The following is a 20921-nucleotide window of genomic DNA, read 5'->3' on the forward strand; positions in this document are numbered from 1 at the left end:
CTATCATAAAAACATTTACATAAAGTATCATTTCTCAGACTTATTCTTACTAAAAATGATCTATTAGCCTATTACCCTGTGTCATCATCATTATTGCACTCCATTATAGCCTGTGGAGGGAGCTGTTCTTGCCCAAGGTCATTTCCTGACCTGATCATGTGCATTTCAGGTTGGATGCGCAGTTCATTCCACTCTCAGACATCATCCAGCAGCCTTCTTACTCTTTCGTCTCTTCTATACATCACTGTTTTTATTAACCTGTCTTCCATCCTACAGCTGTATCCAAACATTAGATGTTTCCTTACTTTGATCGTGTTCACAACTGTTACTTCCCTGTTCAAATTCTCTCTGAGTTCTCTGTTGCTTCTCATATCCCCAAAGCACAAATGCAAAAAAAACTTTATTCTCATGAAAATATAAACATTAAAATAGATACAATTTTAGCAGACCAACATCCAGTATCTCTTTGTGTACAAATGTCCTTTCAGCCCAAAATGTTTCAGCCTGCATCAGTGGCTCCATCCAGTAGACCCTCTGGTTAATAAAATAATGCAAAATTACTAAACATAGCACAGGTATTAAACATAGTAATAGCAAGGGCACAAGAAAGAGAAAGCATAAGAAGGGAAAAGCAAAAATTTGTTTATCCAAGATTAAAAAGGCATATAGTATATTAACCCTAACTAAAAATGTTCTTTATACCCTTAAATTGTGTGCCACACCTTACTGTACAAAACATTCTACTAGTTTCACACTAATCTCTGCTGTGCATGTGCCTTTCTCCAACTCTTGCTCACTATCTCTCCCCCCCCCTTTTTTTTTTTTTTTTTTACTAAATGCTCTAGCGCTGCTCCAACATTCATAGAATTCATTTGAACATTGAAACATTTAGCACTTGGGCCACGGCAGAAACCTCTACCGTGGCTTAGTAAAAGAGGGCCTATTCCTCCAATTTACTCTGCTTTTCCTTAACACTTCATTTCAAATGGGTTGTTTCATAGTGTCCATTTTTTTTAAAAGAGTCCACGACTCACATACACATAGTAATGTAGACAGAAGAGCAACCCTCTGTGATAAAAATATACAATTCTTGTGTCATGAAACACTGTTCAATAAAGCTTGGTTGATTTTCCACATCTGTGCCTACTTTGTTTCTGTCAACTCCGCAGTTTGGCTTTGCCTACAGCAGGGGTGTCAAAGTCCCTCCTCGACGGCCGCAATCCAGTTGGGTTTTCAGGATTTCCCCAATGAATATGTATGAGATCTATTTGCATGCAATGCTTTTGTTGCATGCTAATAGATCTCGTGCATATTCATTGGAGAAATCCTGAAAACCCAACTGGATTGCGGCCCTCAAGGAGGGACTTTGATACCCCTGGCCTACAGCAATGTAGACATCATGCACACATCCAGTATTTACAGTGTGGCTGGCTACAATGTTAATGCTCATGGTCTTCCATATTGTGATCAAACTTGTGAAAGTACTACTCACTGTTCCAATCATCCTTTGTTTTTCCAGTTCTCATTACTGGTTATCCTGCTTCCCAGGTATATGATTTGGTCTATACATTCCAACATCTCACTTTCTATAAACACTTGCGCACTAACATTAGTACCCATAGAAACATAGAAACATAGAAACATAGAAAGTTGACGGCAGATAAGGGCCATAGCCCATCAAGTCTGCCCACACTATTTACCCACCCTCTTAAATCTACTGACCCCCTAAAGAATAATTGTAATTATACTGTCACTCTTCACCAATACTTTCATCTTATCAGTGTCATATCTCCATAGTCAAAGCACAACTACTCCAGTTCAACACTAATCAGAACACTTCTTTTTTTTTTTTTTTTTTTACCTTGACAGGTAGTCAATCACTCACCATACACACACATTACATTACCATTTGTATTCTGCCAAAGCCCTTATGGAGTTTATAGCAGACCACAATAGATGTGACTACCAGAAAAAAATCAAGTTAAAATTACGACAGGGTGCTGAAAAGTTCTCAGCCCAACCAACCAACTTCCTAAATTCTGAGCATTTGCTACTGTAGCTAAAAAGAGTGATATCTTATTTCGTTAAGTGTCAATTTGCAGAAAAATAATTCTGTGTTTTGACATTGTTTCAGATCATTGATTGAACCTTATCCACGGCTGGGCCGAGAACTTTTTCAGCACTCCCTCATAATCAATTTCAAGATAAAAATTTCTTAAATAAAAAAAAGTTTCTAAGAACTTCCTAAAAAGTAGTGTAACAAGCTTCTGATTTAGTTGAAAAAGGCAGGGCATCCCAAATTAAAGGGACCTGTTAATGAAAAGATGCCTTTCATTGAGTAAATAATTTACTTTATTTCAGGGAGGGAAATTGAAGATAATACTGCATCCTTAAAGCACATCCTGGTCTATTTACTAATAAGGAAACTAATTCCAGCTGATAAGATGTTTTTTGGCCGTATAGAATATTAAAAATCAACACAGGGAAATCTCCAGACAAGGGGAGGAATTAGGAATTGAGAATAGGCCTAGGGCTAGATATACCCCTTCTTTTACAAAGTTGCGCTATGCTTTTTAGCACGTGCTAAATATTATCATGTGCTAAACGCTTAACGCGTGCATGTTATCCTATGCACGCGTTAGCATTTAGCACACGCGTTGATTCAGCACACGCTAAATCCACGCTACAACGCTTAGCGCGCCTTTGTAAAAGAGGGCCTTAATGTCATCTCAAGTATGGTTTCCTTTCCACTCCGCTTTCTCTTTCAGATTTGCAAGCTCACAGATTAACAAGAGGATGGTATGCCCTCTCTACATCTTTTTTTTATTTTATATTTTTTAATTTATATTCTGCATATCCTACAATTCTATGCGGATTACAAATTATTCAGGTACTCAAGCATTTTTCCCTAACTGTCCAAGTGGGCTCACACTCTATCCAATGTACCTGGGGCAATGGGGATTAAGTGACTTGACCGGGGTCACAAGGAGCAGTGCGGGATTTGAACCCATAACCGCAGGGTATCGAAGCTGTAGCTCCAACCACTGCACCACACACTTGGCACATAGGCAATCACCTCTTTGTTTCCCATCTTTTGCAGGACCCTAATTAAGAGCATAAGGATAGCACCCAGGAAGGCCTAACTGGTTATACAGCCTGAATATTTGTGTACAGAAAAATTCAAGCCTAATATCTTTTTATATAAACATAAGAATTAAGTTCAAACAGAGAATATCACAAGGTATTTTCCCTCTTAACTGCTTTCTAAATAAAACCAACTCAATTCCTTTGTTAACAATAAGCAATGAAGAACTTACAAACTTTTAACATTAATGATTAGTAGTAGTATTTAAATTACACAGCATTTTAGTCTATGGAAATCCTTTTGACCTATAGCAATTATATTAAATTCCAAAAGAGGGCACCATACACTGTCATACTCAGTAAGTAGAAACCAAGAGCAGCATTTTTTTTTTAAAAGGTAAATGTTAAGGGGGGTCAGTTTTCCATTTATGTGGGCCTGCAAGGAGAAGGTCCTTTGAAAATTTGGTGCAAAGTTTGCTCCATAAATTAAGCACAAAAAATTCTAAAATGAAATCACCGTGTGTTGTCTGCAGTCCTATCCCAACCTCTCTGCAGGAATGTACCTTTTCCTACATAGCAGGGAGAGCAATCTCCAACCACCACTTTTACCTAGATAACTGCTTAATTACTCAAGTAAAGGGTTGTTTTGGGGTTCCTGTTTTTTTTTTTAATTGCCCTTAAAGCCATTTCTCTGACCTGCTGCTGGTATGATACAGGTATTTGGGAAGACAACCTTACCCCCTCCCCCTTTTACAAAACCATGATAGCGGTTTTTAGCGCAGGCCAGCGTACTGAATGCTCTGCGCTGCTCCTAATGCTGATAGGAACTCTTATCAGTGTTGGGAGCAGGGCAGAGCATTCAGCACGCCAGCCTACGCTAAAAACTGTTATCGCGGTTTTGTAAAAAAAAAAAAAAAAAAAGGGGGGGTTAGCTTTCATTCTTTATTTTAAATTTATATATGAGCTGATACTCAGTGATTATACTAAGTGACAGCACCAATGTTTAATTTAGGAGCTCTTTTAGTAAAGTTTGGTAAGGTTTTGCATTTGTCATGCATTGGTTATGTAAACAAGCACATGGTTAAGTGCAAAGCTGGTGCAGTAAATGCAGAGCATGCCCATCATCTGCTTTGCATTTAATGCACAGGGCAGAGCCATACCACACTACTTTAATATGTAACTTAGAGAATTCTGTCAATTAGACATATAAATGTTGAATCCTGCCCAGGCTCCTCCCCTGTGAAAACGCTAAGCAAGTTGTGTGCATTATTTATAGGATAACACCGAGTGTGCACATAGGACCCGATTCTGTATAGTGTGACCAAAGTTGCACTAGGGGTAATGCTTTAGTGCCTGATTGATAACCGCTTAGATAATTTTGATAGGCGGTATATAAATACCTTAAATTTATTTATGCATTTATTTATGTGCATTGCTGATTTGCATTTGTATCTTAATTGCTTAACAAGCTACTCAGCACCGATAATTGGCAATTGACAATTAATTGGCACGACTTTCTAAGCGTATTCTACAAAGTGGCGCATGTAAATTCTAGTGTGTGAATCTCAAAAGGGGGAGCAGCTAGGGGGGAAGAGCATGGGCAGGTCACGGGTGCTCCTAAAAGTTAGGCGCACTCTTATATAGAATACGCCCAACTTAGGTGCAGATATTTAGGCCTGGTTTTCATTGGCCTAAATGGGTGCGCCTAAATGTTTGTCACACAAATGGGCACTAAGCATGATTCTATAAACTGCCCCTAATTTTGGAGGCACTTTATAGAACCGTGCTGCCCTCCTTTTCGGCACTAAATTTTTAGTCATCAAATATAGAATATGGCCCTTAGCACATAAGTGTACATTTGACCTTCATAAGTGCTAGCATTCTAACAATTTTATGTGCAAATGGTTCTTACATTTAGGTAGTAACATTATGGATTGAGGTTTTGCTATCCTCTTCTCAGATGAAAGAGAACTGAGGGGTAGGTGGTCATTCTCTCTTCCATTCTAAATTTTCCTCTATGGCTTTTATTGCACCCTTGTGCAGCTCTAGCAGAGCCAGTTCACTCATAGGAAATGCCTTCCCCATCAATGCCAGTAGAGGGCAGGGCTTCTATGGAATATATAAGCACATGTATGTTTCATCCCTGCCCTCACTGCAAGCTACTATCCAACTCAGGGCCAGTCCCAGCAAAATAAGGAATATCAGTAGGTTGGAAGAGAGGAAGCAATGAGGTTGGCAACACAGTTGATCTTTGCAATGGAAGCAGCAGTTATAGAAAGAATGGCTAAGCAGGGCAGGATTAAGGCATAAGCAAACTAGACACATGCTAGGGCCCTGATGTATAGGAGAATACTCTCAATATGCAATTCAGTAGATCTCATGACAGATTTTTTTCCCCCCCTGGTATCAACTGCTTGCATAAAATAGAGTAGGGAGAACCAGAGCAATCCCTACTACAGAGGTAGGGTTACCAGACATTTGGGAAAACCCAGACATGTCCTCTGTCTAGGATCCCGGATGGACTTTCCAACAACTGGCAGTTTGTCTGGGGGAGAGGGGTTGGAAAGCCTCAACAAGCTCCGGCCACATCTGGAGGGCCTGAGCAGGCGCAGATGATGTCACACACATCTGCGCATGCTCCAGACTCTCCAGACACGGCTGGAGCTCATCCAGAAAAAGAGAGGAGGCTTTGTGGAGAAATGAAGGGGTAGGGCTAGAGGCAAAACTGGGTGGGGCTGGAGAGGGGAACAGGGTGGGGTCATGTGTCTGGGGTTTCCTTCATTGGTGGGTGTTCCTTCATTGATCCTGACATTCCACTCAGGTCTTTAAACATATAAGAGCATTTGAATAGTTCCACTGTTGTGATGTCATCAGCTTATCCATTGAAAAAGGGCAGAATCCAACGAGCAGTGTCTTTTGAATAGTTACTTCTGAAAACTTACTTGGTACTGTCCACTCATCTGCCAGAATTCTGATTGTAACATGTTACTTCAAGTATGTATGAATCCTACTTGTCCTGTTGTCTGTTAATTAGATTGTAAGTTCTACATAGCAGGGACTGTCTCTTAAATATATTGATGTACAATGCTGCGAATGTCTATCAGCATTATAGAAATGTTAAATAGTAATAGTAGAAGTAATCAAGGCTTTTTTGGGACTGGTACAGTATACTAACACATTTTTTACCTGCTCCCCAACAGGCCCACCCAGTTTCAGCTCAGGCCCACCCTGTCTGACCCTCCAATTGGTGCCTCTCTTCTTAGGCACCAATTAGCTGCACAGTAGCATTCTCAGCCAGTAGTATTGTATTGGAGCTCAGGTCCCCCCAACACTGCTGCCAAGTGCTTGATTTGTATTCACCATTTATTAGAGAAAATTAAGTTTGCTCTTATTAATGACATCAGATGAGCCTTGGCAGCTGGCTGAATTCAGCAGTTCTTTTTCTGCCTGCGTGTATGCATTGTGGCTCCAATTCCTCTGAAATGCCCCCGAGACCTGTGAGTGCCAGCACCTACTACGTGACTCCAAGAACCTCGGTGCTCTGGCTGCCGCAAGCACCTACTGAGAGTGAAAAGCCTGAAACTCTGCTGGCCTGCTGCCTGACCTTCAGTGCCAATCCAAATCACAGGGCCTCAAGTCACAGAGCTCAGAATAAGTGGTAACTATGGCAAGTTTTGCCAAGGAGCTCGTTGCAGCCAGATGCTGAAGCCTCTTCCAAGGCCTGCAGGCACAGCTAGTGCCAGTGTTCAACTCAGGCCTCCTTTCCAGTCTCCACTATTGCAAGTGCCAAGGTAGCAAAAAAAAAAAAAAAAAAAAAAGTATACTTTATGCTGGGCTTTATGGAGGAAGATAAAAATAGGCAGGGGTGAGAAAGGTACAGAAAAACAGAATGGATGCAAGGCTATGGTTATGTAGAGAAGCAGGAGAGATTCTGGGCTTTGAAGAGGTGGAATGGGGTACAGAAAAGGGCAGGGGAGATGCCAGGCTTTATATGAGGGAATGGTGTAGTATGGAAGGGCAGGGAAGATGCCAGGCTTGATAGGAGGTATGGGCGGGGAGGAGTATGGAATGGCAGGGAAGATGTAAGTCTTTGAGTGGTGGGAGGTATAGAAGGACAGAGAAGATGCTGGGCTTTTTCTTATAAGAAAAAGCACCAAGATCACAATGATCCAAAAAACTGTAAATACAACACAAAAAGAGATACAGAGTATCTGGAGATGAAACCGGGAACTCTCACTGGCTACCAATACAAGCACGAATTCAATTCAAATTCTACTGTCTATTATTCAAAGCATTAAACGGCTCTGCCCCCTCCTACCTAAACAACCGCCTAAATCAGTCCCTCATCACAAGACGAAGAAGAACCCTGAACCCATTTGCCTACCTTCCGCTCAAAGGCACTCAGCGCAAGAAGATGTTTGATAACCTTCTTGCGACGCTAACAGCGAAATTTGACCACTCCATCTCCAATCTGCTGACGGCAACGGGCGACCTCAAAACATTTCGAAAAGAAATCAAAACCCTACTATTCAAAAAATTTATCCAGATACCTTAACCCTCCCCCTCTTCCCTCTCCTCTCTGATAAATTCCCCTCCCAAAGCCTCCACTTTGGTAATCTCTTTCTCCTCAAAATATCAACCAAGAATACAGATCCCTAATATGTAATGCTCCCTAGAAATGTCCAGCATTCTTAATTGTAATCTTATTTGGAACCTTATTTGTAATATTACCTAGAATTGTCCAGTCATCTTACTTTCTAATTTGCAAGTTCTCCTGGAAATATCCAGCTATCTCACCTCTTCTGTAACCAAAAAAACAATTGTAACGTCACTGGAAATGTCCAGTTAGCTCTTTTGTAATCCGCCTTGAACTGCAAGGTATAGGCAGAATAGAAGTCACTAATGTAATGTAATGCAATGTAATGTAATGTAACTCTAGCAGGCCGAAGTGCTAAACACCGAACCCTGAGGGACTCCACTACTCACCTTTCCTTCCTCTGAGCGACTTCCATTAACCACCACCCTGTGGCGTCTGTCAGACAGTCAGTTTCTAATCCAGTTCAGCAGAGGGAGGGAGCAGAAACTTAGGACAAATGATGAAGGAAGGAGGGAGGGCGCATGAGCCATAGGATTGAAGAATGGAGGGAGTGAGGGGGAGGGAACAGTAAGCACAGTTACTTACCGTAACAGGTGTTATCCAGGGACAGCAGGCAGATATTATCTACATGTGGGTGTCATCATCCACGGAGCCCCGTCTCAGACAGTGTTTCAAGAAAACTTGATTGAAGATCTCAAGTTTGCTAGCACTGCCCACGCATGCGTGCCTTCCTGCTCCACTAGAGGGCGCATCCCCTCCTCGTGGTCTTCAGTTCAGATAGCTAGCAAAGAAGCCAACCTCGGGGAGGTGGGAGGGTTGTGAGAATATCTGTCTGCTGTCCCTGGATAACACCTGTTATGGTAAGTAACTGTGCTTTATCCCAGGACAAGCAGGCAGCATATTCTCTACATGCGGGTGACCTCCAAGCTAACCAAAAAGGGACGGAGGGAAAGTTGGCAATTTATGAAAACAGATTACGTAAAACCGACTGGCCAAACTGGCCATCACACCTGGAAAAGGCATCCAGACAGTAGTGAGAGGTGAAGGTTTGAACCGAAGACCAAGTGGCAGCCTTGCAGATCTCCTCAATAGGCGTGGCTCGGAGGAATGTGACAGAGGCCGCCATTGCTCGGACCTTATGTCCCGTGACTCGATCATGCAGCGAGAGACCAGCCAGAGCGTAGCAGAAAGAAATACAAGCGGCTAACCAGTTGGATAAGGTGCGCTTGGAAACCGGACGGCCCAATCGATTAGGATCAAAAGAGATGAACAGTTGAGGAGCCGTCCGATGAGACTCGGTGCGTCGCAGGTAAAAGGCCAACATTATATCAGAAATAAAAAAGATCTCATCTCTTTTAAAAAACTTTTGAAAACTTTTTTGTTTCAAGATGCTTTTAATACTTAATATGTTTTTATTTTGTACCCTTCATACTTTATTACAGATATCAACCCTCTTGTTTTTTCCTTTTTATGTAATTTTCAATATAAAATGAATTGTAACTTTTCCCCCCTTTCCCTCTTTGATCATGTCTGTCTTTAATCTGACTGCAAAAATTGTTAGTCGGTTTATTTATTATGTACGTTGTCTCTTATACTCGATTATCTGTGGGACCACTAACTAATGGTTTTTTAAGTTGTTCATCGCTTAGAAAGTTTGTATAAGCGATTCATCAAATGGTAATAAAACTTGAAACTTACAATCAAGAGTGTGAAGCGCCACCTCCCCAGGATGAGAGTGGGGCTTCAGAAAAAACACCAGAAGAACAATGGACTGATTGATATGAAAGTCCGAAACAACCTTGGGCAAGAACTTTGGATGAATACGGAGGACCACCTTGTCATGATGGAATACAGTAAAAGGCGGGTCCGCAACCAGAGCCTGCAGCTCACTGACTCTGCGAGCAGACGTGAGAGCAGTCAGGAAAATCACCTTCCAGGTGAGGAACTTCAGATGAGCCTTATCAATGGGTTCAAACAGAGGTTTCATCAATAGAGCCAGAACCACATTCAGATCCCAAACCACCGGAGGGGGCTTGAGAGGAGAATGAACATTGAAGAGACCCTTCATAAAGCGGGAAACCGTCGGATGGACGGAAAGCGGCTTCCCATCAAGCGGCCGATGAAAGGCAGCAATCGCACTGAGGTGGACTCGAATAGATGTCGATTTGAGGCCAGACCGAGACAGGTGTAACAGATATTCTAGCACTGACGGCAAGGAAGCAGAGAGTGGTTCCATGCAGTGCTCAGCACACCACACAGCAAATCTGGACCATTTTTGGGAATAACATTGACGCGTGGAGCTCTTCCAAGAGGCCTCCAGAACATCCCTCACCGACTGAGAAAAGTCTAAGGCGGAAGACATGTGGAGAGGAACCAAGCTGTTAAGTGTAGAGACTGCAGATTGGGATGCAACAGCGAACCCCGACTCTGAGACAGCAGAGAAGGAAACACAGGCAGAAGCAGAGGCTCCCTGACACTGAGCTGGAGGAGCAGGGAAAACCACAGTTGCTGGGGCCACCGAGGAGCAATCAAGATCATGGTGACGCGGACCGAATTGAGGTGTACCAGAGTCCTGAGAATCAGCGGAAAGAGTGGGAACGCATAGAGGAACCCGCCCATCCAATCGAGAAGGAAAGCATTCGCCTCGAGATGATCCCGGGAGAACATCCTCGAGCAGTAGCGAGGCAACTTGTGATTGAGGGGTGAAGCGAACAGATCAACCTGTGGAGTCTGAGAATGGAGCGACCATTCGTGCAGCTGAAGAAGGCGACTCAACTTGTCCGCCAGACAATTCTGCTCGCCCTGGATATACACCGGCCGAAGAAAGATGTTGTGACGCAGCGCACACCGTCAAAGTCGAAGGGCCTCCCTGCAGAGCGATAGGGAACCCGTCTCCCCTTGCTTGTTCACGTAATACATCGCCACCTGGTTGTCCGTATGCACCAGGACGACGCAATCCTACCAGCAAATGACGAAAGGCCACCACGGTGCAGTAAATGGCCCGGAGCTCCAGAATGTTGATGTGGCAGCGACATTCCGCACTCGACCACAGACCCTGAGACCGAAGGCCGTCGAGGTGCGCACCCCAAGTGTACGCCGAGGAGTCTGTATTCAGAACCTTCTGATGTGGGGGCGTGAGAAAAAGCAAACCTCTGGACAGATTGGACGAGTTGGTCCACTAAAGGAGCGAGCGTTTCAAGGAGAGAGTCACCGCAACGAGTTTGGAAGCAGGCTCCCGATCCTGCTGCCACTGAAACGCCAGGGTCCACTGAGGAACACGCAGGTGCAACCTGGCAAACGGCGTGACGTGAACGGTGGGAGGCCATATGACCCAGAAGGATCATCATCTGCCTGGCCGAAATCGATGATCTCTGAAGCACCAGCTGACTCAGCCGCAGGAGAACGATTTGCCACGATGGAGGCAAGAAGGACTGGAGGTGGACCGTGTCCAGCACTGCCCGATGAACTGCAGGGACTGAGAGGGGCACATCTGGGACTTGGGGAAGTTGATCTCGAACCCCAGACCGTGGAGGAAGGTAATAGTCTGACGGGTCGCTGAAATAACCCCCTCCGTCAACGGGGCCTTGATAAGCCAGTCGTCGAGGTACGGGGAAACCTGAAGGCCCCGCGACCGTAGGGCAGCCGCCACCACCACGAGGCACTTCGTAAAGACTCATGGGGAGGAAGCGAGCCCGAACGGGAGGACCCGATACTGCATGTGAAGGTTCCCCACCTGAAAGCGGAGAAACCGTTGGGAAGCCAGATGGATCGGAACGTGAGTGTAGGCTTCCTTCAGATCCAGGGAACACAACCAGTCCCCCTTTTATCCATCAAAGGATAAAAGATGGGAAGTGAAAGCATGCGGAACTTCTCCCGAACCAAGAACTTGTTCAACTTTCGGAGATCCAGGATAGGACAAAGGTCTCCGGTCTTTTTGGGAACCAGGAAGAACCTGGAATACACTCCCAAGCCCTGTTGACAAGGGGGAACCGGTTACACCACCTGCAGATGAAGAAGGGCATGTGCTGCCTGAAGTAGCAGAGGCAGCTGATCTCCTTCCGTAAGCGACTCTCTCGGAGGCCTGTCCGGTGGAAGAGTACGGAAGTTGAGGGAGTAGCCTCCCCATGACGGAGAGGACCAAAGAGTCCAAAGTAATCTCCTCCCAAAGATGCACAAAGGTGCGCAGACGTCCCCCTATAGGCAAAGGGGAAACTGCCAGGGTGGGGGAGGCCAGCCTCTGCCCGCCCGGCGAGTCAAAAGGACGGCGAGGGTGTGGTCGCCGTAGGAGTAGGAGGTTTAGGAGGGGCCCGCTGTTGTTGCGGCCTCCGAGGAGGAGGGCGAGAAAAGGCAGGCGTAGACTTTTGCGGGTATCGCCACGGAGGAGGGCGGTAGGACTTGGGCAGAGCGGGCTTCGCCTTAGGTTGGACCAAGGAAGCAAAGGAGCGTTCATGTTCCGAGAGACGCTTAGTAGCGGCCTCAATGGAATCATCGAACATCTGGATCCCGAGGCAGGGAAGGTTGGCCAACCGGTCCTGAAGGTTCAGATCCATATCAACGATGCGGAGCCACGCCAGGCGCCGCATGGCGACTGCAAAGGCCGAGACCCTAGATGACAATTCAAACGCATCATAGGAGGCCTGGAACATGTACAGCCGCAGCTGCGCTAGAATATCCACAAATCGGCGAAAATCCGCCTGGCGCTCGGTAGGCAAATCCACCTCGAAAGAGGGAAGAGCCTTAATACACCACTTGAGATAGGATGTAAAGGTAAAGCTGGAATTCAGAACTCTGTTCGCCATCATAGAGTTCTGATAAAGGCGTCTCCCAAATTTGTCCAGAGTCCGGCCCTCTCTGCCCGTCGGGACAGCCGCATACACCTTGGAGGGATGAGACTTCTTAAGGGTAGACTCCACCACCAAAGACTGGTGGGAAAGCTGAGCCTTTTCAAAACCCTTACAGGGCACCATACGGTATCAAGATTCCATTTTAGATGGAATAGCAGGAATTGCATACGGGGTCTCCAAGTTGCGAAATAAAGTCTGTTGCAACACCGGGTTCAAGGGAAGCCGCAGGGATTCACGGGGAGAATAGGGAAGCTCCAACTCCTCCAAATACTCCTTAGTATACTTGGAATCCGACTGGAGGTCCAAGTTCTATGCCTTCCCCATATCCAGAACAAAACGGGTGAAGAAGAAGATCTGCTCTCAGATTGGCTCCCTTGTCGGGTGGTCGAGCGAGACCGCAAGGCAGCAGATAAGGAAGGGGAAGCCTCCCTGGAATACTGCGGAGGGACATCGGAATCCACCTTCCGAGTCGCCGAAGAAGCCCCACTAAAGGAGCGGGGGGGGGGGGGAGGGAGTCGACGAAAACCTGCATTTGGAGGTACCCTGGGGTGAGGACCCTGGGTTCTGGGCCCTTGAGGCTCCGTAACCCCTCGAGAAGGAGGCCGGATCCCCCGAGGTCGGCGCCTCGCGAACAGGAGAGCGCAGCAGACTCGGGTTGGACAAAGTAAGGTCCAAAGCTTTAATGGACCCGGTAGTGCGAGGACACGGGGACCTACCCCACCTCGAGGGGGATACCCGGGGATGCTTCGCGAAACGCCTCGATGGATGCCTCGATCGAGGTTGATCCGAGGGAGAAGCGTGCCTCGAGGGAAGAGGTGAGGAATCCGACGATGAGAGCCACCGAGACCGGCGCACCCGTTCCCGAGGAACCTCAACAGGGTGCTCAGGCTGGTCAACAGCGCACGAGGTCGAGGCCGGCGCAAGGTGAGCCAACGTCGAGGAGAGCTCCGAGGAAATGATCGCCTTCAACACCTCCTCAAACATCAGCACCATGACCATGGAAGGTCGAGTAGGTGCAGCAGTGCGTTTCACCAGGGGCGACCTCGAGGAAGAGTATTCCCGTATGGTGGAAGCACGCTTGGAGGACTTCGAGGTCGGTCTCGTCGAGGCCTGCGGGACTACACTCATCGCCTGGATGGCCAGAGACTCCAAGGAAGGCTTCTTCGGTAGCTGCACTGAACCTGAAGAAGAAAGAGGGGGACTTACCCGGAGCCGTCTTCGAGGCCGAGGCCTTTGAGGTCGAGGGAGACCTGCCCGGTGCCGAGGTCTTCGAGGCCGACGTCAAGGCCGGGGCCGGGGTCGAGGCCAGGGCCGAGACCGGGGTCGAAGCAGGAGTGGTCTCCATAGCAAAGAGCTCCTCAATCCGGGCCCTGCAGCGGTGAAGAGCCCGAGGTTGGAGAGTGGCACAGCGAGGACAGGAGTCCGTCGGGTGGTCCGCTCCGAGGCAGAGAATACACCAGCGGTGCGGGTCTGTGATTGAAATAACCCGACCGCACTAGGAACACTTTTTAAACCCGGTGAGAGGCCGGGACATAAGTCAAAAATATGGCCGTGGCCACACGAGGCCAGGCGGCCACAGCGAACCGGAAGCCCCCGGTCGCCGAAGCAAAACAAAAAATTTGTACGAACATGGAAAAAAGATAAACAACAAACCGCACAGCGACTCCCGAAGAAAATAAAGAAGCCGCGGTGCTAGAAAGGCACTTGGAGAACGCAGAGAAGAGAGACAGGGCTTTCTGGCTCCGTGGAAAACTAAGAACTGAAGACCACGAGAAGTGGATGCGCCCTCTAGTGGAGCAGGAAGGCACGCATGCGTGGGCAGTGCTTGCAAACTTGAGATCTTCAATCAAGTTTGCTTGAAACGCTGTCCACGACGGAGCTCCATGGATGATGTCACCCACATGTAGAGAATATGCTGCCTGCTTGTCCTGGGATAAAGGGAGAATTGAGTGTCTGAGAGAGGGAAAGAGATGGTGCATATGGAGAGATGAAGAAAGAGGAGAACTGTTGGGCAGAGAGGGGAGGGAAGGAGAGAAAGAATTATTGGACATGGTGGTGGGAGAGGAGTGAGGTAGAGATGCATGGGCACGGAGAGGATGGGGAGAAAATGCTGGGCCAAGGAAGCCTCCTGGACTGTTTTTTGTTTTTTTTTTTTAAATATATAAAGTACAGAGGGGGAGGGTATTAAAAGAAGTGCTAGATTGAGCGTGGGGGGGGGAGAGCTTATGGGGCCAGAAACAGAGGACAGAGAGAGAGAGAGAGATGGTGGGCAATGGTCTAAAGGAGGGGTAGGGAACTCCGGTCCTCGAGAGCCATATTCCAGTCGGGTTTCAGGATTTCCCCAATGAATATGTATTGAAAGCAGTGCATGCAAATAGATCTCATGCATATTCATTAGGGAAATCCTGAAAACCTGACTGGAATATGGCTCTCGAGGACCGGAGTTCCCTACCCCTGGTCTAAAGGGAGAGAAGTTGGGCCTGGGGTGGTTTGCAGGAAGAGGGAAAGAGATACTTGAAGGGAGAACTGTTGGGAAGAGAAAGGGAAAAATGGTAGACCTGGGGGAGGGAGGCAAGCAGGGGGAGAGATGAGGTGGGGGCAGTTGGAAAGAGAAAGTGAGAGAAGTTGGATGGAAGGGAGGTAGGGAGAAAATTTAGGCCTGTGGATGGAAGGCAGAGAAATGAAGCATCTCTTTTTTATTTCCCTCCATTTCACTGTTCAGCATCAAGGTGGGAGGGAAGAAGAAAAACAGAAAACAGAGGGAGCAAAATGTTGGACCATGGGGATAGAGGAGGAGAGATGGACCCATGAGAGGGCAGGACGGAAGAGAGCTGGGATAAGAAAGGGGATGGAAAGAAAGGGACAGGGAGTTATAGCCTGACCAGTGGAGAGAGGGAGGAGGATTCTGAAAGTGGTGAGCCATGTGGATGAGGTCAAAAGCAAGATGACAAGATGAGCAAGAGAGCAGTGAGTACAGTGGTAGAAATGTGGTAATGGGGAGTAAATAGCAGGAAATAGGAGGCTGGGAGAGGAGTGAGATGGGACATGGGAGAGCTAGGGACTGAAAGAAGATGGAGAATTGAGAGGTAGCTGAACATTTAAAAAGAAGAAGGGTGAGAAGAAGGCAAGATTTGAGTGGACAGAGGCAAAAAGAAAAAGGTTAAGAAAGCTGAAAAGGAAAAATCAATAAGTTGGAGACAAGCATAAGGAGGAAATGGAAAAAGAGGAGAGAAAAAAATGAACAGACACTGGAAAGAGAATTAGTTGAAGATAGACAAAAAGCAGAAAGAGAAACTGGGACCGAGATAATGGTAAAACAAAATATCCAGACAAGGTAGAAAAAATTGTTTTATTTTGAATTTATTAACTGGAATATGTTAGCTTTGGGATATGTGCATGACAATTATTTTTGTACAGTTGTGTAGTCATATACAGCTGATTTAGGGGAGGGACTGGAGCCCAATATTAGTGGATGGGCACCAAAGTTTCTCTCCGCCTGAGTGCAATTTACAAATACTTGAGCTATTGGTGGATTCCCAAGCCCTGCCACCTGAAGACATCTTCCTCCAGTCTGGCAACCCAAAATCTCCAAGCTTTGCAACCAATGGCAATATCCTCAAGCTGCCACTGCTTTCATGCATGCATGAAAGCCAAGGTGGGAGGGGGGCATGGAGGAGGGAAGGCAGCAGCTCTGCAATATTGCTGCCAGCTGCAGAACTTGGAAAGTTGGAGGGGAGGTGGCCGTCAGTTGGTGAGACTTGGGGATCCCTACTAGCTACAGCAGGGGAGATGTTCATTTTGAGGGAGCCTAAGCTCAAAGTGGGAGGACCAAAAATGCAGTAATATTTACCCTGACTGAACAATCCTCCACGTGAGCCGCTGACAGCTGATGCAGCATCCCCGCTCTGATGAGGCTCACCTCTGAAGAGGCTCACCATAGCTGTAATAGAAGTGAATGGGAAAACCAGGAGTGTGCATCCCTGCTCATCAGAGTGGGGATGCAGAAGCCTGTGGCTGCTCCCACTGTCAGCGGTGAACTCAGTCAGGGTAAGCATTACTGCTTTTTTGGGTTCCTTTCCACAGTGTCCCTTTAATGAAGGTTTATTATTAGATACGTACATCTTCTATATTAGTGATTGCAAATTTGGGACCTGCTCATCCTTTTTTTTTTTGCTCAGGTAGTGTGTTTGTGCAGCCTCCAAAAAATTTTTTTCGTCCAATGCGGCCCAGGGAAGACAAAAGATTGGACATCCCTACCCTACTCCTTCACTGTGAGCAGGGAGGGGTAATTTTCATAGCATTCCAGGCCGTGCGCCAATCCTCTTCCCTGCTCCTATTCCTTCACCGTAAGCAGGGAGGGGTAATTTGCATAGCACCAAATTTGCACCACCAAATTTCCCCGTCCGACTATTTTTTTGTGCCACCCGGCTGGAAAAAATTTCTGGGAAGAACACTGGCTGGGCATGATGGACCACTGGTCTGACCCAGCAGCGGCAATTCTTTTGTTCTTATGTCACAAAAATTGCAGCTGCTCTCTAGCCGCTATTAAGAGCCAGAGTACAAATTCACTTAGAAAATTGCAATTTATGGATTTTTCATGTGGCGGAACACAATGGATCACTAGAAACTCAAGAACACCCCTCAAAATTAAAATTTGAAAATTGTTGCTGAAGCCTGTCAGCTCCTCTTACTCGCAGCACTGCACACAGAAGCTGCACCTGCTCTCTAGCCCCTGTTAAGAGCCAGAGTGAGAATTCACTGCCACACTGCTAGAAAAGCTGTCCTCAAGCTGATATTCGGGCTGCCGGTCAGACTTCACTGTCTGACAATGCCTCCACCCCTGTGGACCACTGACTGTGCACGGAGACAGGCGGAGGTACAAAAATGCAGCCGGCACGCTGCGGAACACCGCTGAGCCCCCTAAGCGTGCTGAATAGTCTGCGCGTGACACCCCCCCACCCCCACTTAACAGGAAGTGAGATAAGGTCAGGGACAGCCCTGATATCTAAGGAAGACTAGCAGACTGGCTAACAGGTACCCTGAAGCGATCAGGGATCGGCCTGTCAGCTACAGACCAAAGTCTATGAATTCTCAAGCAGGCAGCACTTTAAATTTTCACAGAATGCAAAAGAACCATGAAAGGGAACAAAACTATATCAAATTAAAAATAATAAATTGGAGAAAGCTGAACACACACTGCAACCACATGCAGAAGAGAAAGACTGATGGGAGGAGCTAAGCTAGCCTGTGATGTACCCGAGAGGTGGAGTGAAAACTTATAGTTCTCTTCTACAACCCATGCGAGTAAGGGGAAATAACCCTATGGTCTAGAACAGGAGTGCCCAACACGTCGATCGTGATCTACAAGTCGATTGTGGAGAGACCACAAAACTTAAAAACACTGCTGCCTGGGATCTCTCCCCGCCACCACCCGACAGCGCCATTCAATCATCCCCTGCAACTCCGGGCAAGGCATATGCAGCAATTGCACTCTACCAGCCCACAAGCCTTCCCCCTGATGTCAATTTTGACATCAGAGAGAAAATTCCAGGCCAGCCAATTGCTGCTTGGCTGGCCCGGACCTTCTCTCCAATGTCAGAATTGACATCGGGGGGAGGGGGGGGCAATTGTTGGGTCTGAGTGAGAGGGAAAGAGATGGTGCACATGGGGAAAGGAAGAGGAAAATTAGAGAGATAGAGAGAGAGAAAGAAAGAGAGAGAGAGAAAGAGAGAGAGAGAGAGAAAGATTAGAACATGATATGAGGGATGAAAGAGGAAGTAAAGTTGGACTCCTGGAGGGACAGAGAGAGATGTTGTTTGGGGAATGGAACAAGGTCTGGAGGAGAGGCAGAATGCAGAAAGAAATAAAGAAATATTGGATGCACAGTCAGAAGGAAGTGCAAACCAGAGACTCATGAAATCACCAGATAACAAAGGTAGGAAAAATAATTTTATTTTCAATTCAGTGATCAAAATGTGTCAGTTTTGAAAATTTATATCTGCTGTCTATATTTTGCACTATATTTGTCTATTTTTCTATAGTTGTTACTGAGTTAACATTTAATATTTTAAAGTCATCTGCCTTGATCTCTTTGAAAAAACCCCAAATATAATTAACATTTTTTTCTGCGTACAGGGTGCTTTGTGCTTTTAAAATTTTTATTGTTGGTAGATCATTTTGATTTGGTCATTTTAAAAGTAGCTCACAAGTTAAAAAAGCATGGGCACCCCTACTGCCTCTTTTACAAAGCCGCACAGCAACAGCCCCGAAGCCATTTAAATCTCTATGGGCTTTGGAGCCGTTAGCGCAGCGCAGCCAATAGTGCGGCTTTGTAAAAGAGGCCGCTAGTCTAGAATGTCTCACCTATTGCACTGGAATATGTGCTGCTGTTATAGAGACAAGTATGTACTGTTTCAATCAGATCTTGGGGGGGGGGGGGGGTTCATGCCGTAATCTCTCTAGTGTCATCTGATCAGTTTCAGTACCTTTTTGGCCCTTATTTGCTTTTAAAACAGGTCTAGCTCTGAACCTTTAAATGGCATTCTGGAAGTCTTGGTAAATGTTTATCGCCACAAGACATCCAAGCCTGCTGTAAGTCCATAACACGCTATCAACAAACCCCTATAACTTTGAATGCACTGCAGATAAGAAGTCTAGCAAGACATCTAGAAAGTTGGTTTTGTATATTTTATCTTCAGGCCAGCTGACAGCAGCAGCGAGATAAGCCTGCTGCCATCAGCCTGCCCTGGAAGCCTTCATTCTGCAGCTGTCCTGCCTACGAAGGAACAGGAAGTCACTGCAGAATGATAGCTTCTGGGGCAGGCTGATGGCAGCAGGATCACCTCGTAGCTGCTGCCAGCCTGAATATAAAATATTCAGTGGAAGAGGTAGGTGGGAGACAGGTACCCAATTGTGGGCTGGGGCAACAGAAAGTCTGCACCACTGAATTCTGCTGGGGGGAAGAGAGAGAAGCACCCGGGGGGGGGAGGGAGAGAGAGAAAGAAGCACCCACCGGGGGGGGGGAGTTGGAGGGAGGGAGGAACACCTGTGGGAGGCGGGGTTTGAAGAGACAGAAGCACCCATTTGGGAGGGAGAGAGACCACCAAAAGGGTACAGAGAATGGGAATGGGGACTGAGGGGTGAAAGGTGGCTATGGTTAGACAGGACTGTTGGGAGGCAGGGCTGGGTGGGGACAATTTGTTGCACTTCACAAATATGGTAACGCCTAGTACAATAGAGCAGCGGTTCCCAACCCCTGTACTGGAGGACCACCAGCCAGTCAGGTTTTCAGGATAACCCTAATGAATATGCATAGAGCAGATTTGCATGCCTGTCATCTCCATTATATGCAAATCTCTCTCATGCATATTCATCAGGGTTATCCCAAAAACCCGACTGGCTGGTGGTCCTCCAGGACAGGGTTGGGAAACACTGCAATAGAGCATGTGAAGTGCTACCAATTACACACACACAACTTAATAGTAATGCATCCTTGCCACATTTGGGCGCCCACAATTACACCAGGTTCATGACTGGTAACATTTTTCTCACATGATAATAGTCAAAAAGACTTCTGCATACCAGGTCCCAAAGGGGGTCCCCACGGCTTTTTATACCAAACCAAGTATAATAGGGGTGAAGTCTGTTGACTCTAGAACTGTACTATGGAAAATAAATATAATTATATTCCAATATTACTTTCTTCTACTAAAGCTTTAGAACTCCCAGTTGGTATGTGAATCTGCTAGATTCTCCCCTCCACCTAAGTTTCATATGGTAGAATACTTTTCCTCTTTATAATATACAGACTTATCTAGCACAGAAAATAGTTTTACCTAATCAAGTGACAATACATTCAGAGAACTCTAGTATGAATTTTGAAATATTAGGGACACAAAAGAACTAGGGAAACCAAATAATCTTCTTCAAACTATACCTCAACATAAAGGCAGACATTAAAAACGATGATTCCTTAGATAATCACAGAGTGGAACATGACAATAAGATGCACACTTAGGTCAGTCTATCAGTCAAAAAACTTCTCTACATTATTTACAACAAAAGACTAACCATAAACTGTTCCTACCCGAGAACCAACATATGAACCCCAGCCTGAGCCCAAACCTTTTCAAATGCAGGTCCGCTGCCTCAAAACTCAGTTGCGCCAATCAGAGGGCGAGGGTTGCTGGAATCCATGGCAACCTTTTGTGGGCTCTGACAAATCAGCGAGTTCGGCGGTGTCAATCAAGCGCAAGGCCCGCCCTCTAGCCATCGGTTCTCTGGAGTAGAGCGGGCTACTCGCAGGAGAAAGAGCGGTGGCTGAGTGGCGGAGCTTGTATGCTTCCGTGTTCCTCAGACGCTCGTCCGGTAACGGTGAGTATGGGGCGGAGAAGCGA

General features: G+C 46.4%; 1 protein-coding gene and 1 long non-coding RNA gene across 2 annotated transcripts in view; one reads left to right on the forward strand and one right to left on the reverse strand.

The window, feature by feature from the left end:
• Positions 1-387: 387 nt before the first annotated feature.
• Positions 388-20897, reverse strand: LOC117363827. The gene is made up of 2 exons (XR_004540134.1): positions 20650-20897; positions 388-534 (listed from the first exon to the last, which is right to left on the reverse strand). It is a non-coding gene; the product is annotated as an uncharacterized LOC117363827 (long non-coding RNA).
• LOC117363826 (cell division cycle-associated protein 4-like) overlaps positions 20765-20921 on the forward strand; it is a 48798-nt gene continuing 48641 nt past the window's right edge. Inside the window, exon 1 of the mRNA XM_033952225.1 lies at positions 20765-20898. Within this exon, the coding sequence (XP_033808116.1) occupies positions 20863-20898 (36 nt within the window). The 5' untranslated portion in view covers positions 20765-20862. The remainder of the gene's footprint in view (positions 20899-20921) is intronic.

The sequence above is a fragment of the Geotrypetes seraphini genome, chromosome 7, assembly GCF_902459505.1.
Source record: "Geotrypetes seraphini chromosome 7, aGeoSer1.1, whole genome shotgun sequence".
NCBI classification, from domain to species: Eukaryota; Metazoa; Chordata; class Amphibia; order Gymnophiona; family Dermophiidae; genus Geotrypetes; species Geotrypetes seraphini.